The 19,120-nt window shown below is 32.9% G+C and overlaps 1 protein-coding gene across 32 annotated transcripts in view; it reads left to right on the plus strand.

Annotated features, from left to right (window-relative positions):
• Window positions 1-8,377, plus strand: part of ZNF644 (zinc finger protein 644) — a 124,474-nt gene extending 116,097 nt beyond the window's left edge. For all 32 annotated transcript variants that reach the window (XM_082476367.1, XM_082476382.1, XM_082476390.1 and 29 more), the window contains 2 exons: window positions 4,303-4,405; window positions 5,152-8,377. In XM_082476367.1, coding sequence (XP_082332493.1) covers window positions 4,303-4,405; window positions 5,152-5,344 — 296 coding nt within the window. In that variant the 3' untranslated portion in view covers window positions 5,345-8,377. The remainder of the gene's footprint in view (window positions 1-4,302; window positions 4,406-5,151) is intronic.
• Window positions 8,378-19,120: the final 10,743 nt, after the last annotated feature.

Raw genomic sequence — 19,120 nt, forward strand, 5'->3', positions numbered from 1 at the left:
TTGTTAATGGTGGTAGGAATGTTGGCTTATCTGTTTATGTCATTTTTATCGCTACTGTTTTCCTGAATGAGCTCATAGCTACAATTGCATGCCCACCTTATACAGGCCAACTAGATGGAGAAGAAATTGTCTTCCCTCTAGTAGGGCTATAGCATGCCTCTTACTTTGGATGTGTATCTGGCCATTATATTAAGTTTGACTTTACCCTAAATACGCCAACAACCAGTTAGGAACAAAACAGATGAAATAGGGCTTTTGGCTAAACGGGCAGGGAAGGGTGATTGCAAATAACAATATTTTGGTGGTGAATGTTAATTTAGTTATGATGTTAGTTCTTTACCATAGAGGCTTCAGATGTTTTTAAGAAATAAATCTCCATTCTTTGAGGTCATTTGTGTAGTGAATTAAAAAGAAAATGAAATTCATTGAAGCAGTTATTGTATATAATAGGCAGAAAGGTGCAAGTGGCAAAAGGACTTATGTTAGAGCCCAAAGTAAATTACTTTTCTTCTATGTATAAAACTAATGTCTCAGAAAGCAGATTTGAATTTGTATCTGTCGTATTATTTATTGATTTGCTTTTTGCTGATCCAGTTTAGTTCTTTAGGCACAATTGTTGTTTTGTTGTTGTTGTTGTATTTTGTAGCATAGCAGTATGATGTTCTTTTTGAGGGCTCATAAGTCTGCTGTATTTCTGTCTCATTCCTATTTGATCAAAACAGCTGTTTTACTGAAAGGTGTATTCTGAAAAAATTTTTATATGACCTTACAGCTCAGCTCAATTCATTCTTCTTACAAGTAAAATATTACTACCAGTAGCAATATAGATCTTTTATAAATCAGATAACTGCAGAGGGTTTTTTTTTTTATATAGTCTTCTGGTTAAAATTGATCACTTTAAACATTTCCTGCCACCCTAAATAGGAAAATTTGAGTAACTGGGTTTATTCATTTCTAAAGAAGTATTTATACTCAAGGAGAAGAAAATTAAGAATTTCTAAAACTATTCTAGTATTTTTTGTAAATTTCAAGTATAGAAACAATGTTAGATTTAAAATACTTTGGAACAGAAAAACGGTATGTGTGTGTTTTGATTTTTGACAGTACCAAGTAAGTGCAAATAAAATTCTGTTGTAAAGAAAGGCTTTGTATAAAGTTATCTATTTGAAAGATTATTCATATAAACAACTTCAATAAACCTTAGGCTATTTGTCAGAAATATTGATGAGCCGCATTATACTAAAACTGACTGTGTTAGTGATGTTGTCTTTAATGTTCTAACAATTCCTGGTACAGTCCAGAATAAAACTGCTTTTCCCTCTAGAGACAATAAAATCTGTTAAATGAGAACATTTGTATAATAGACATGTTTGTACATCATCTTTTTCATTTAGTGGAACATTTTGTGTAAATCATCTTTTTTCATGTAGAGATTACCATATAGATGTCCCCTTTGTGTGCATGTTAATAATATGTTAAATATTCTTTTTTTTTTTTTTTTTACAGATTTTTCTAAAATTTTGGGCAGTATTGTAGGGGTAATGGTTGGATGTTGATATTAGAAAAAATTATTCCTGTCAAATGTATTCATATTTTACTTCCTAAAATAAATGACATTTCAGGGGATAAGAAATGTTAAAGTGATGATGGAGATATTAAGACACAGAGATACTTATGTGTAATTACCAGAGGTCCCTGGTTTTTAATATCTTAACTTTATGGACAAGTTTCCAAGGATTCCCAGTTCATGTGATTCCCTAAACTTACATGGAACTCTGGATACTGGAGATTCTCAATCATATGCTGACGGAGTTGTCCTACTTTCCAAAGTCATAATACCTTCAAATATTAATTACTACAAAAACTATGGTATTCTCACTTAAAATTTAGATCTGATCATTCATAAAAACAGCCATAAACTTCAGAGTTTCTAGAGTTTTATAGCATCAAAAGTCAGAAAAAAATTTTTTCCCTCTATTAAAGTCAAAAACATTTCTATACCTCGGAGTAAACATTTCCAGTTCCATTTTTTAAAGTATCACAGCATCTAAATGTAACTTAAATGCTTTGTAACTGATAAAACATTCTTTTGCATGCTTCCCCATCACCCTCTGTCCTTCTCCCTCAATTTGCTTTACACACCTAACATTAGCATTCTGTGAACAAATATTTAAAGGATCGTTACAATGTATTTTATTTGTATCCTACAGTAATTTATTTACATTTTAAAAGGAAATTTGAATACAGTGTGGCAATTTTGACAACCAGCAAGCTCATCAAAGTAAGATTCTATCTGTAATCTCATGATGTACCAAATGCTTGCTCTGTTCCACGTAACAGAGACGGGGATTGTGTGTAGTTTACCTTATAGATAGGGAAAGAGTAGCTGACATCTAGTTGCACATAGCCCTTTGAGTTCCTTAAACTCTTTACTTCTAGTATATGAATTTCTTTAAAATTCACCTAAATTCAAATTGCTCACCAAAGCAACTAGGAAAAAGAAAGTGCTGAGTACAGAGTAGGCGTTACCTCATTCTTCCTACTGGTTATGAAGAACCTAGTTTCTACACAGAAGCTAGACTGGCCAAGTGAAGAATTTAAGTGTGACTGCTAGCAACATATTCATTTAAACAAATGATACAGAAGTGTTCTACAGGAACTATAGTGTATATTACATAGCGGTAGAACAGATTTCTGTTCATATGCTGTCTAAATGTCAAAGGTTAAATTGCTTGGTTTTTCTTTATTTTTCACTCCAGAAGTATTTATTGAGTTCCTACTATGTGCCAGACTCTTGAATGAGCTAACTAATGAGAACCTTGTAAGATTTTTCTGTTCCAGATTTTGGTGTTTAACTTTGAAGTAGCCATTCTTTAATACTTAACTTGACTTCCTATATAGTTCTTTACTTATTAGATTCTTCTTCTGAGGATAAACAGAGAAAGACTGTAAGACCTAGATTTTACTTTTAAAGAGGCAGGTGACAGGAAGGGAAAAACAGTGGCTTGAATGAGATTTAGGCTTCTCATGGTTTTTAATTTTCTATATGACATTTCTGTTAGCATTGCCACTTGACTACTGTAAGAAACTATGTTTATTGGTTTTATAATAGTAGCATCTATTCTTTTGGAACCCAGACTTCAAACAATTCATTTCACACAATCATTGAATAGCTAGTTCCTATTCTCTCTTACCTAGAATTTTTCCAGGGGATTTCATGTGACGGGTTAACAGAAGAAAAGCCATTTGGACAACTCTTCTGTCACATTTGTTTCCCTCCCCCTTGGATCCCTAGAGATAAATTCTTACCATCTCTTCCTGCTAATTGACCAGCAGCACCCTGGAATACTATCATCCCTTTGTCTAAAGGAATGGCGTAGTTTTATTCAAAGAATAAAATGTTATGTCCTGTCTATTCCTACCTATAAAAAATACCTTTTTTCTTTATTAAATTAGATTTTTTTTGTAATAAATGATTGAAGGAAAAGTCGAGTAACAGAAAAATTTCAAGAACAGTTAGCACTAGAATTTTGATCCACTTTAACATAAAAATCTTTTTTTCCCCTTTTTAATCACATTTTTAAAATAAGCTATAGGAGAAAATATAAAATAAAAAAAACGTAACAAATAGCATTTAACTTCTGGTCCATTTATGAACTTATGTGAGGGAATCTGGATCTGCATTTGTTTTCTAGTAAAATAAAACATGTGCTTGTGTATGCAATACAGATTGAGTTTAAAAATGAAAGTTGAGCATTGTTTGCCCTTTCAAATGTAGGGCTAGCATATAATTTTAAGAGCTATTTATTATTATAAAATTCAAAGTGAATTGGTATATAAAATTGATTCTTCATTGAACTTTTTACTGTTTTCAAAGCATGTGAGATCTGATTAATGGAGAAGTAATCAAATGCATACTTAATGATCTCACATAAAAGGTTATAGTTTTCCTGGAAATAAGATTTAACCAGATGTTAATGTATATATATGATCATAAGAGGAAAGATTACATTGCTGTAATAATTGACCAATTTAGTAATTTCAAGTTATTTTAGTTACATTTTCTCAGTTCTAGTTTGATATGGTAAAGCATTATTTGAAAAAGGAGTACAGGAAGAGTGTGTGCTGATAATATTACTGCTGTTAGAGAACCAGCTGCAAGTTAGTGCATGCTTTAGGGAATACAAATGAATACAGACTTTTTCTAACTTGATTTAGACGGTCTGACCTCCCTAGAAGTATAGTATGTATATATACTTGGAATATATGAGAAATGTTAAGTCTTTTTCTTCCCTTTTTTAGCTTTAGATTGTAAACAAAAGAAATCAAGGTCAAGATCTGGAAGCAAGAAGAAAATGCTAACATTACCTCATGGTGCTGACGAGGTTTACATTCTCCGATGCAGGTATATGCCTATATTGCCAAATCTGCTCAGTTTCTTCAGATTTTGCTTTGAGACATATTAGCTATTTTATTCGGGATTTTTCGTTTGTGGCAGAAGGTGCATTCTCAAAAATCAAGTAACAAATGAACTTTTGGAGACAAACTTAAAATCTTATATGGCTCATAATATGCTATACTTCAACAACTAATGAATCAAGGTTTTTACATTAGCTAAGATACTGTGATTTGTAAAAGTGCTTTTGTTTTTGTTGTGTTTTATTTGTGTGGTTTGTTTGGTTTAATTTGATATTTTTTTAATTGTCTTGAGTTCCTGCTTATTGGGAATATATTTTCTCTCCACTCATACTTCTAAGTGTAGCTATACAAACTCATTCACACCTTCCATACTCATCTTCATGCAGTTTAAGGAATTCTGAATTGGGGAGTGGTCTTTTGAAAAGAATAGTGCATTTTGGAATTAAGAGTTGTTTTAAATATATTAAGATGTGTAGATGTTAAGACCTTTTAATTAATTTTAACCTAATAGTAATGTTCCCATCTCTACAAATATTAGTGGAGTTATTATGAATTGGCAGTTTTGATATTGTATTAAATCATTTTGACTTTATAGGTGTTTAGAAACTATTGTCAAGTACTATCTCCAATATAGAGTAAAGTTTGCTCCTGTGTTTATGGATTTTGTGGGAATTGGTTTTAAGTAAAGGGAATTGGTCATGTTAAGAGAACTGTTATCAACTTCTTCTCTAGGTTTTGTGGCCTAGTCTTTCGTGGACCATTGTCTGTTCAGGAAGACTGGATTAAGCACTTACAACGACACATTGTAAACGCTAATCTTCCACGGACTGGAGCTGGCATGGTGGAAGTCACATCACTACTCAAAAAGCCTGCCTCCATTACAGAAACTTCATTTTCTCTACTAATGGCAGAAGCAGCTTCATAGAACAAGAAAACCTTTTAAATAGCAGATTTGAATTGGATGTAAATTTGAAATTCTTTGTCTTTTTTTTAAAGCCACATTAAATTATCCGTTTATAAATACTAAAGCAGGAAAATGGGGAAAAGTGAATGACAGTGACATCAGAGCAAATTGAGTGCTTCAAACAGTAAGTAGTCTCTATATTTTGTATAGGATGGGAGATGTGTTTCTGAGGTTTACTACGTCTTGTCAGTTAACTGTGTTCACTCAATGATAGATCAGTACACGTAAGCAGTCATTAATAAACTGTTGCACATGGATACTTAGACAGACTTATTGGAAAATTATGTTTTCTGCAGTGTTACCAGAATCAAGGTTCTGTTGATTCCCCACAAGACTTGCATTGAAAATTAAGATATTATATTTTGTTTGTATATATATAGTGTTTTGTATAATACCAGGAACCGCTAACTAAATTTACTCAACTTAGGGCATTAAATATCATGTACTTCATAGTTTGAGACTGTTCACTCAAATAGGGCAGAGTACTATTCTATCTAGATGTGTAAGTGTTTTTTTAAAATCACATGGAACGGTTTTTTTTATACTAAAAAGTGGAGGGAGATTTGTTTAAACAAGTATTTCTAAAAGAAATATGTACATAGTCCTGGAAATTATTCGTGGTAAGGAAATATTCTTTACTCCAGTTGCATTTCTCAGACAATAAAGTGGTGCATCCATGCTACCTCCTACTTTGTCAACAAAGATGCTATTTACCCTTTACATTTTTGTATCATAATAGATTTTAAAAATCTAATGTTCTTTATTGCAAGACATCCTTTTGTTAACAGATTTGTTTCTTTTTAATGTTTTACCTAAAATTTGACATGCTTACAGGACAGGTTTGCCTCTTACTTTATTTAACATTGTAGAAATGTAATTAATAAGCAATGCTCACTACACAGTTTAGAATAGGCTTTCTCATTTATATTCTCCTCCAAATTTGATCAGTTAGCAAAACTTAATACACCAATTGAAATATTTCTACATATGATGAGAATGTTTACAATTTAAATTTTAGAACTTGTTTTGGATGTGATTATATGTACGAAAATCATGTAACACTATGCTCATGCTAAGAACCGACATAATGGAATTACTGAAATAAATGTGCTGTGAGGAATGGAAAATATGGTGCAGATGTCTTGGTCATGATCAGTTGTGATTCTCCTTTTAAACGCTTTCCAAAAGCAAATTAATGCTTTTAATCTGAAATTAGATTCCTTTACAAACAACAGTTTTTGTATGCAAGCACCATTTCATTTTATTTCATGTAGTATGGCTAATACTATAGTTGAAACAAGGATATGCATTGATACTTTTCTTCGTATGTAAATAAAGTTAAAAGCAGTTAAAATAAGGAGTATTTTGGTAGAGTATATACATACCTCACTGCCAGTGAAATTGCTTTCCTATGGTATATCTCCTTACCAGAAAAATCTCTAAATAAAAAAAGACTTAAAGAAAATTATAATGTCTATAGTGTGAAACATTTCTTATTTTTATCACTGGTGGAAATGGTCCCCTTGAAGTTGTGTTTCATTTGATTTATGTTGTTTATACTTAGCAGGTTACTTTATTCACGTACTTTATATGTAAAATTAGGAAATTGGACGAAATGGATCATTCGCAACCAATGGTCTCCTGATCCCTGGGTTACTAGATAAGGGAAAAGTACTTGTAAGTTATTCTCATTTTTCCAAAGGCCTCATAGAAACTGTTTGCTTCTCTATAATGGTGAGTCTAAATAAAACATCAAATTTCTTAACTTTTGACTGAAAATATACCAAGTCTGTGTATACCAGTATTCTCTTACTCAGTAAGTTTCATTGATATATATATATATTCTGTATTTAAATAGAATATATTTTTTTCATTGGAAGTCATACTACTACATAGCAAGTAGAGTTCAGAAATTAAGGGGAAAAAAAAGATTCCTGGTGGGAAGACTAGCAATCACTAGAGCCCCTTTCAACTCTAATGTTTATAGTTCTTTGATTTAATTAAGCCAACTATCAAGATGTAGGAATATAAGTAGGTAGTTTGACCACAGATTTCATAAGCAAACCTAGATTACATTTTTTTATGTTAAACTATTTTTAAAACAATATTTCTCCTTCTGGATATAAAAAGAATTAAATCATCAAAATACAATAATTCAAATTGGAAACAGTAAGCTAGAGGGATTCCTGAAAAGTAAATTAAACAAAGAACATTTTTCATAATAAAGATATTTGGGTTACAAAATTTTAAAAATTTCTTAGGGAGCAAAGTTTGTCTTTTATTTGGCAACTAGAAAGTTAATGATATATTTTCATTTGGCTTCCACTGGAAGAAAATTATAAAATATTGTCTTAAGTTACATGATAGAGTTTCATGTTAAAACATGCGCTAATTCAGTATTCAGTATTGCTGAGTTTTCTTTTATAATTCCTTTATTATTGCCTAAGATGTTTGAGCCTCTTTTGTATTTGAGCTTCTTTTTCTTTTTTAAAAAATCTTGTTAAAAGCATTGATTTATTTAATAGCATCAAGACAAAAAAGTTAACTTCTTCAAAAGTAGTATTTTCCACTATGCTTCTTTAGAATATATTAGAACCATGGCATAGCTAATATCTCTATTTTAGATTTCACATGCTTAGTTATGGATTAGAGGGAATGATAGTTTTTCAGTAGTAACTTAATTAGACAAAGTTTTTTTAAGGACATACACATAACCTCTCAGGGACTATACAGTTAAAACATACTGGTCCAAAATATAGCTTTGATTTGTTTTCTTCACTAAGAAAATTGTAATATATGCTCATTTTAGAAATATTAAGAAAATGAAAAAGTAAAAAATGGGGAAAATCACCTGTGGTATTATGACTCAAACACATTTACTTTTTTTTTTCTTTTTGCATATGATCTTTATTACATTCTGGTAGTTTTTGTCAATTCCTATTTTGGGTACATTTGTCACGATGGAGTACTGAATACAGTTTATCTGCATCATTATGTATGACTGTGTATGACCTTCATTCTGAAACACATTTATTTTTAACAGCTTGTGATGTTTCTCTTATTGTTTCGATATAGTTATGAATGTAATATATTATAATTTATCCCAGTATCCCATTTTCCCAAGTTTATTTGAAATTTAAGTGCTGCATTGTATAGACTAACCTTTGAATACTCAATCTTGAGCATTTTCCACCAACAACAACCAGTTCTCTGATTCTCCAGACACCAGTTGGGTGTCCAACAGTTCAAGTCAATTCTGACATTAACTACCTGGAGTTAGCGTCAGACTCCATGGGTTAAAGGGCTCAGTCCCACAAGACTGCCCACACTTGAGATGCCACTCACAAATATCAGGTCACCCATACTTGTGATCAACTGGCTATAAATCAAAGGTTGCCACAACCCACTCTTCAGGTCCAGTAATTTGCTAGAATGGCTCAGAGAACTCAGAAAAATACTTGACTTTAACAGTTTATTATAAAGAACATAACTCAGGAACAGTGAAATGGAGGAGATGCATAGGGCAAGGTATGCTGGGAAGGAGGTGGCATGGAGCTTCCATGCTTTCTCTGGGTGTGCCACCCTCCCAGCACCTTGATGTGTTCACCAACCCAGAAGCCCATCCCTTAGGGGGTTATTTTGGAGGTTTCATTATGTAGGCATAATTAATTAAATAATTGGCCATTGGTGATTAACTCAATCTCTAGCTCCTTTCCTTTCCCTGGAGGTTTCGGCAGGGTAGCGGGACAAAATACTCCAACCCTCTAATCATGCCTTGGTCTCTCTGGTGACCCACTCCCATCCTGAAGCTATCTGGGGGCCCCCAGCCACCAGTCACATCATTAGCATATGAAAGACACTCTCATCGCTCTGGAGATTGCAAGCCTTTTAGGAGATGTATGCCAGGGACCAGGGACAAAGACCAAATACTATTTTCTATTATATCACACTAGATGTAAAGCCTCTGGGTGACAAAAACTAGTCAGCATCAATGATATTTCAAACCATGGACTATAATTAAGCATTCACCCCTGGTATGGAAGGTAGCTATCCAATTTACTGCAAAAATGGGAACTTGTTTTCTTATTCTGAGGGCCAGTCAAGTTCAGTTATTGATCTTTAGTCAATAGCTTGTAACTTTAATTTCTCGATTCTTTAGCCTACATTATAGACATAGGTACAGCCTTCGTTTTTCTTGATTACTTTGATTACAAATAATTGAATAATACTCTTAATTGCTTAGGTGTGAACAACAGTAACAAGTAAAACTTACAGAATTGATACCTCATTCTTAAATTAAGTCAGAGGTCAAGATGAACAAAGAGTGGGATATAATCTAATAAATAATTACTAGGGTTTTTCCTTGTTATTAAAGTTTTAGACAAGAAAAAATATATGGACTTCCTCCACAGTAAAAATTTGTCGTATTTCTATTCTAGTCTTGTTTTTCTATTTTATAGACTTTTCCTTTTTAAAAAAACACAAGATCATGCTGTGTAGAAATTAACCCTTTATTCTTTTAGCTGTAGATCCACAAGCATTTTCATACCACTAAATATTATTCTTAAATATACTTTAAATTTTTGCATAATGTTCCATTGTACCACATATTATTTACACCTCCATTGTTGATCATTTTATGTTGTCTCTAGGATTTTGGTATTATAAAGAATGCTTTTGACGAACATTCTTGCAGTACGTTGTACACATCCAAAATTATTTTGTTAGGATGAATTTCTAGTAGTAGAATTGGTAGATTAAAGAGTTGGATATCGCTCACACCTTTGAGGCTTTATATATGAATTTCCAAATTGTTATACGGGGAGGCCATTATAACTTTATGCTCCTACCTGCAGCTTATGAGAGTGGCTTACAATTCCTTTCGTCCTTGCCAGTGTATTTTTAAAACTTCGCTTGTTTAGTAGATAAAAAGTAGTATCTTGTTCATCTTTAAGTGACAAATGAAAACAAAGTAAGTGAATTTTCTATCACAAAGGCATTAACTTTCTGATTTAAAATAATAAAAATACATATGAACATGTTTTACTAGATGATGTGTCTAAAATAACTTCAACTTTGATTTTGTAATTCACCAGTGGTATAATAGAAAGTATAAGTGCCTTTATACTTTGTCATCTTTCAAGAGATCTTTGACTATTATTTATTCCAAAAGTTTGTTTGTATATCAATATGCATTCTTCTGTGAGTTCCATAGCACTTCTCAGATACTCAGAATGGGCCGTGACGGCTCTTCCTCCCCAAAAAGTAAAGAATAGCTACTTTAAAAGTATTATGTGTTGCCATATCAACTGTCAGATGGTTTATATTTTTTATTATAATTCTAGGCAAATTCCCAAAAATCTTCTGGCACAGGTTTTCTGTTTTTATATGGTAGAGAGAAGAGATAGTGTGAATTATTTTGCTTCTTCTGAACAAATTGGTAGAAAAGATTATTATTTGTTTTTTTAAAGATATAAACCTAGAGAGTTGGTTCTTTCTTAAGCTATTAAGGTCAGCCTCTGGAATTTTATTTTTCTATTGATGAGTTTGGAAAATTTCAGCAAATACTTTAAGGAGCTTTTAGATAATGTTTAGTCCCATTTACAATTTAAAACTTAAAAAAAAATTTTAAACTTCATTTATAAAGTCATTATATTGTTTCTATTTTGAGAATCTCAGTACCTTCTGAAGTATATAAATATCTCTTATAAATACAGTAGATTAAACTCTTAATAAATGTGTAGAACCTTGAAGTCTCATGAATATTTCAATGCCTCGTATAACTTAGTAACATTTTTACTTAAAAATCACAAGTCAAAGTTGATTACTCAACTACACATTTTAAGTTGAATTTGGAAAGCTGAATTGTTAGTCTAATAGGCCAGATTTTCTTAAATAGTATAAATACCGCAAATTTTTAAAGCCTGCACAGATTGCTTCTTGCCAGATTATTTTTTGAGGTGAAGTTCATAAACATGTTACCATTTAAAGAAATATTGTAATTACTACAAGAACAGAATGTAGAACATTGCCAGAACCCCCAGAAACCTCCATGTTCTCCACCCCAGTTAAATTCTCTCCCTCCCATTACCATTATTCTGACTTTTCTAATAATCGTTTGTTGGCTATTTTTAAGTTTGACTTCCTAGGAATGCATATAGTTCAGTTTTGCCTGTTTTTGTATTTTACAGAAATGGAATTATACCACAAGTATTCTTTCGTGACTTGTCCCCTTTGGTTAATGTTATCTTTGCATTTCATCTCTGTTTTTCCCATAGCTGTAGTTTATTCGTTTTCATTGTTGTATATTATTGCATGTCTATATATGACACCATTTAATTATTCACGTTTATTGTTGATAAACATTTGGGTTGTCATCATTTGGTTGTTTTTTGGCTTTTAAGAGCTGTGGAGCTATAAAGATTCTTGTCTGTCTTTTAAACATCTGCAAGTTTCTCTAGGGTACATGCCAAGGAGTAGAATTTTTTTTCATAGAATATATGCCTCTTAGACAAGGACAGACTGTTTTCCAAGATGATTGTACACATTTGTACTCCCACATGGAGTTCATAAGAGTTTTTGTTCCTACCGTCACTAATACTGTTGTCAGACTTAAATTTTTGCCAGTTGGTGAGTGTTAATGATATTTCATTGTGAATTTAATTTACATTCCCCTGATTTCTATCAGATTGATTATCCTTTTTTATGTTTGCTTATTGGCCACTTAGATTTCCTCTTTTGAGAAATGCCTTGACAAATTGCCCATTTTTTTGTATTGGAGTATCTGTCGTGTTTCTTATTGACACTTAGGAATTCCTCTAATTCTTAGGTTATGTGTGTTGTAGATATCTTCTACTTTGCACTCTATTTTTGCACTTGCGGTTATAGTGACTGTCGATGAACAGTTCTTAATGTAATCAGATACATACATCCTTTTGAATTTCTCAAATGTTTTTGTTTGTCCAAAGATGCCTATATTCGCTTAATTCTTGAAGGATATTTTCATCAGGTATGGAATTCTATCTAAATTGGCAGTTATTTTCCCCCTGCATATTGAAGTTATTATCCAGTGTTTTCTGCCTCATTCTTGCAAGTTCAGCTGTTGCTCATTTTAAAATAAGCTGTCCTATGTTTTCTGGCTGCTTTCAAGATATTTGTCTTTATCTTTAGTTTTCTAAAGTTTTGCTATAAAATGTCTTGATGGGAATGTCTTTTGTTATTGTCAAGTTTGGGAACTCTGCTGGGCGTCTGGAAATTTTCTAGACCTTGTCTGTAAGCTATTTTTTCTGCCTCATTTTCTCTCTCCCTGGTTCTTTTGGGACTCCAATTAATGTGTGTTAAATCCTTCTCACTGCATCCTCTGGGTTTTTTTACCTTCTCTTCCCTGTTTTCTATCTTTGTCTTTTGGTGTTACATTCTAAATAGTTTCTTTTGCCCTATCTTCTAGTTTACTAATTTCTCAGTTACTGATAAATCTCATCCACTGAGATCTTAATTCTGGTTATGATATTTTTCAGATCTAGAATTTCTGTTGATTCTTTCCAGATATGTTTTTTACTGTTTCTAGTATCTTACTTGGCTATTATTTCTTTGAATATCGTCTACATAGATATTTTTATATTCTGCCTCTGATAATTCCAGAATCTAAAGTAATTGTGGATCTGAGTTTATTGATAGTTGCTTTTTCTGTTTCTTGTTCATGGTGTCTTGTTTTCTTATGTGCCTATATGTTTAACAATATGCTGAACATTGTATTTGGAAACTGTGTTGAAGTCTAGGATAGTATCGTCCCCTATAGGATTTTTGTTTACTTCTGTCAGGTGCCTAGGGGTACTACCAGTTTAGAACACCTTAATCCAAGTTCAAGGTTTGCGTTTTCCTGGCCTATCCCGATGACCCAAAGTCAGATTGTAAGAACTGTGTCATGGAAAGGTTTGCATACCTCTGGTTTCTGCTTCTACCCTGTGAATGTAGTTTTCTTTTCCTAGCCCAAGGCCATCGAATGTGTGACTTAGTTTCAGAACTATTTCTTCCATATAGGATGTGTCCTCAGAGCAAAAATAAAAGGTTTCATTATTGGGTGGCCCTCCTGAGTTTCTTGTCTTCTCTTAGTTTGACTTGGTAATTCTCTACCATCTCGTTACTTCTTTAATGCTTATATGATGTTTTTGTTTTTATTAATCCAACTTTTTTAGTTGACCCCGGTGAGAGAGAATTTATCCAGATTATTTAATTTAGTCTACTGTTATCAGAATCAGAATATAAATAAATTTCTGAGAGCAGAGATTTTGTATGTTTTGTTCACTTCTGTTTTCTTAGAAGAGTTCTGGTATATATTATGCATCAAGTCAATATTCACTGAATGACTTAAGTGAATAAGCTATTATTTTAAAGGAAATCTAAATTTCTTATGGGGTACATTCCCCTTTTTTTCTTCTTAAAAATAAAATTTGGCTATTCTTAAGCATTTTTCTCTTCCAGATGTATTTTAGAACTAGTTCATCAAATTCCATTTGAACCCTGAGATTTTACCTAGAACTGCACTGAATTTATTTTTTTAATTAATTTTTATTGGAATATAGTTGATTTACAAAGTTGCGTTTCTGCTATACAGCAAAGTGAATCAGTTACACATATACATGTATTTACTCTTTTAGATTCTATTCTCATGTAGGTCATTACAGAGTATTGAGTAGAGTTCCCTGTGCTATACAGTAGGTTCTTATTAGTTATCTATTTTATATATAGTAGTGTGTGTATGTTAATCCCAATCTCCCAATTTATCCCTCCCCCTTTGGGGAGGAAGGTAATTTGTGGAGAATGGGAAAATATGAGGCTTTCATTTTAGGAACATGGTATGTTTTTCCATTTATCATTATTTTTTATGTCTTATACCATTTCTTTATAGAGAATTGGACATTAAAATTTTTATTTCTATATATTTGTTTTTGTTGCTTTTGTAAATGAATTTTCCCCAAAATTTCTTACTGAAATTGCTGATGTAAAGGGAAACTATTGATTCTCTGTATGGTAGTCTTATTCATCTCTTTTCACATTGCTCAACTCTGTTATATATATCTAATATCTTTTCAATCGGTTCTCTTTGAAATTTCTAAGTAGCCAGTTATAACATCTGCGCATTGTGACATTTATTTCTTACTTTCAATTATTTATGCATAGTCTTTTCTTGTGTTTTTACATTGTCAAGGATCTCCAATAAAATGTTGAACATCAGTGGTGATAGCTGGCATTCCTCTCTTGCTCCTGATTGTAATTGGGATACTTCATTTCATCATTAAATATAATTTTGCTGGAAGTTTCTTGTAGACACAATTTATTGAGTTAAAAATAGTTTGTTTCTTATTGGATAAGAGTTTTTATGTGTTTGCATTTGTTTTTGTTTTGTTTTTCGGTCACGCCACACGGCTTGCGGGATCTTAGTTCCCCAACCAGGGATTGAACCCAGGCCACAGCAGTGAAAGTGCTGAGTCCTAGCCATTGGACTGCCAGGGAATTCCTATGTGTTTGTCTTTTTTTTTTTAATAGAAAGTAGACTCTCGATCTTAGCAAAATGTTTCTTCTGCCTCTGTTGAGATTGTCATGTGATTTTTTCTTCTTTAATATATTGATGTTAATAAAATTTATTAATAGGCTTTTAAACGTTGTGGACCACCCTTAAATTTCTCCTTAGTCATGATATGTTGCTTAATACTGGGAACTTGATTTGCTTCTATGTCATTGAAGAATTTTTTCATGTATATCTATTAGTGTACTATTAGTATACTTTCTGCTATATTTGTCTGGATTTGGTATCCAAGTTATATTAACCTCATAAAATGAGTTCGGAAGTTTAAATTTGCCTATGCTTTGAAAGAGTTTTCATAGACAATATTGCTTTCTTAAGGATTTGATAGTACTGATTCATAAACTCATATGAGCTGTTAACTTCGGAGAGAAAGATCTTGTTGACTACTTTTACTATTTTGTTTATAATCATAGGTTGTTAGGTTTTTTTCCCTCCCTTTGAGCCAATTTTAGTTACATTTTCTTAGAGGAGTATACATTTCTTATAAATTTTCTAAAAATTTGGGATAATTTGTACATAGTGTATTTCTTACAAGTTACTTAATCTCCATATCTGTCATTGTTTACTCACATAACTAATGTTTATTTATTTATTTTCTTTTTTGGCCCTGCTGTGAGGCTTGCGGGATCTTAGTTCCCCGACTAGGGATTGAACTCACGGCAGTGAAAGCATCGAGTCCTAACCACTGGACCACCAGGGAATTCCCAATATTTACTTCTACTTTATCTCTTTTCCTTAATTAAACTTACTGAAGGTTTTATCTATATATCTATATGTGTGCGTGTATATATATATATATAGAGAGAGAGAGAGAGAGCTATTATCATTGTTGTTTATTTATTACCTACATTTAAACTTTGATTTTCTTTTTAACCAATTTCTCATGTGTTTAAAAGTCGTGTGTAATCTCTGGGTTTTGGGGTACAGAATTTTTTATATATATATCTTTATCATGATTTAGCTTCTTTAGGGTGGATATTACCGCTCCTACATCTGTCTTCCATGCCTCTTACTTTTTTTTTTTACATTTTTCATCCCCTTGTCTTTTGCACTGTGCCCTGGGAGAATTCCTTAGTTCCTTCTTCCAACACACTAATTGACTCTAAAGCTGTGTTCATTCTGCTAATCAGCCTATCCGTTGAGTTGGTTGGAGGTTTGGTATTTTGGTGTGTTTATTTTTATACTCATTTTTTCTTTCTAATTAATTTTAAAAATGAGTATAAAAGTAATTAATTGTTCTTCTTAAGGTCCTGTTTGTCTCATGGATGTGATATCCTCTTGGCCTTCTGAGGATATTAATTGTATATGTTTTTAAGACTCCTTTTGCCCTATTAATTGTTTTCTCAGAAACTAGTTCTGTCTGCTGAGTTTGATACCCTTTCATGGTGTTGGTTCCCTCAAATATTTGGCAATTCTTGCTTGTTTGCTCACTTACATTTCAGATTTCTTGTTATCCTTTCTGCAAATGTTCTATAAATTTGGCCTGTTTCTGGTGATTATAGGGAAAGAGTGCAACCAGTATCAAGTCTTTTAGAAGTGTAGACTTTGTTTCTTTTTTGGTATTGTAGAGCAATATCATGCCTCTGCCATGGCTGAACTATTATAAAAGCAGCCCAACATCTGGAATCCTTCCCACCTTTTGTAACTACTTTCCCATGCATAGTTTGGCCTCAGTTTTCCTCCTTCAGTCAGATTCCATTTACCCTCTTTTTTTTTTTTTCAGGAATTAAGCATAATTTATGATTAATCAAAATATACTTTCTTCTTTCCCAACACTGTTACAGACTTTTAAATTTTTTCATTATGTCAGTTTTTAGGGAATAGAGGATCCTGCAGCATATTCAATCCAAACTTCAGAAGTTAATCTATAAGTTATTGTCAGTATATAACTTTCCTAATTCCCCTAGATCTCTTCCCCAATAATTTCTTAGTCACTGGTAAACTTTTCAGTATAAAACACAGTCTGTAAGAGAGAGTTTTACATGAAAGGCTTTTTTTGATTGATAGAATAGTTCATGCAAATTGGAATGGAATGTTACTTCCCTAAACCATTATGACATCACGTTGTAAGACATGGTTCTTCTGCTTCAGAAAAGTGTTATTTTTAGCTACCTCAAATCTTTCTCTTTTCTTCTGCATATAACTTATAAGTCAGTTCTTTTAGAATAGCACAACAGTGCTTTCTACTCACTGCAGTCACTAGATACATATTTCATGAAGATGCATAGAAATAGATAAGGAATGAAAGTATTTTATTTTTTTAGAAGTTAATTTAAAACATAGATGATTAAAATTAATAAATTTTGTATCCTGTGATTTACATTTTGTATTCTGCTTTTTAATTTTTTATTTGGTTATTATTAGAAGGTGACATTTATTGTTACTCCTTTCTCTTTGCTCAAAGTGACCAAGCTGCTAATTTAAAATGTCTGTTGGGGCCATTTCAGAACCGAAACATTTACCAAAGGTGAAAAATATTATGTGAACATGGTTTTTCAAGACCTCTGCTATTATTTCATATAGTATATTACAAGCCCTTTTAGAGGTCCATAGATCATGAGACCACTTCTCACCCAGAAGGCCAATCAAATGGTTCTAAATGGTAATACTGGCACAACAGTAAGTTTTGTTTTGTTCTCATGACCCATTTTCTGGGTGGTCTACTGGATTAAAAACACAAACAAAATGCAGTATGTATTGGCTTGGCCAAAAAGTTTGTTCGGGTTTTCTGTACGAACTTATGGAAAAACCCGAACGAACTTTTTGGCCAACCCAATACTACAGAAGTGAACAGATTCAGTCAGGACTCACTTTACGTAAGATCTTCCAGTAAATTTCATATTTTATCTAACTCTTCAGAGCAGAGAAAGGTCTGATCCACTTTGTTCTTCATTGCTACTTCCAGACTTTTCTCCCTCTCTCCTCTAAAAATCCCCAGCTGTGAAGCTCATGCTTTCAGACTGTACTACTCCTTCTCCTTGTTGCAGTTACCAATCCCCCAGTATGCCACAGCCTGAAAGATTTTTAGCTGCAGGTCAGTCTTTGCAACACTCTCATATCCTAAAACTTGAAAACTTCAATGTCCATGAGAAAGTGACATTAGAGCAAATTGCTGAAGATGTTGAGGGAGGTAGGGAAAGTGTACTGGGCTGTGGGAAGAACAAGTGCAAAGACTAAATGAGAGCATGCTTGGTGTGCTGAAGGTACACAGGAAGGCCTCTATGGCTGGAGAAAAGCAAGTGGGGAATAGGAGGTGATGTTAGAGAAATAATGGAGATCTGGGTCATATAGGGCCCCTCTATGCCATGGTTAGGCATGTAAGATCATAAGACCTCTATAACAAATTTATCCTTTCCTATTTCAGTCTCTCACTTGCATGATCATGCCCTAAACTTTGTATCCATAACTGCAGCCCTATTTTCTTCTCAGTTTTAATATTCCTACTCTCTGAATTACCACTTCTTGTCCTTCCAATTTTATTCTCTTATACTCTGACTCTGTAATTCTTCAGCCCCACCAGGGCCTAAAATCTATTGATTTTACCACCTTTTTATTTGACTCTCAGTCTCTCCATCTACCACCCCCCTTGTTACCCCTTACTGCTTACCCAAATTTCATTCATCAGTCCTTTATCAAGATCACTCTCTTGTAATCACTCATCCCTGTTCCTCTCTCCCTTTGTATACTCTCTTGGCGAAATCCCAACCCTAGTTAAACCAACTTTCCACACTTATGTTTTTTTCTCCTATCTTTAAAAAAATAAACCTCTTTTGGCCCCCGCTGTCCTCTCCAGCTACTGCCCATTTCTACTTCTCCTTTTAAAGCAAAACTCCCTGTCAGAGCCAGATATAATAATCATACATTTATAATAATAGGTAACATTTATCACACACTTGCTATGTGCCAGGCACTGTTCCATATATTTTGCATATAATCTTATTTTATTGCCATAGCAAAGTAGAAAATGAAGTCGAAAATATAATCTTCTACAATGAGAAAAAAGCATGAAGAGCTAACTTTCCCAACAACTGGCAAATATTGAAGCTGGAATTCAATTCCAGGCAGTCTGGCTGGCATCAGAGCCTGTGCTCCTAACTATTAAGACCAAACCAAAGTGTATTCTAAATTTCACATTAGCAGCACACTCCAGT

This window comes from Balaenoptera physalus (genome assembly GCF_965194825.1).
Source record: "Balaenoptera physalus genome assembly, chromosome: 1".
Classification (NCBI taxonomy): domain Eukaryota; kingdom Metazoa; phylum Chordata; class Mammalia; order Artiodactyla; family Balaenopteridae; genus Balaenoptera; species Balaenoptera physalus.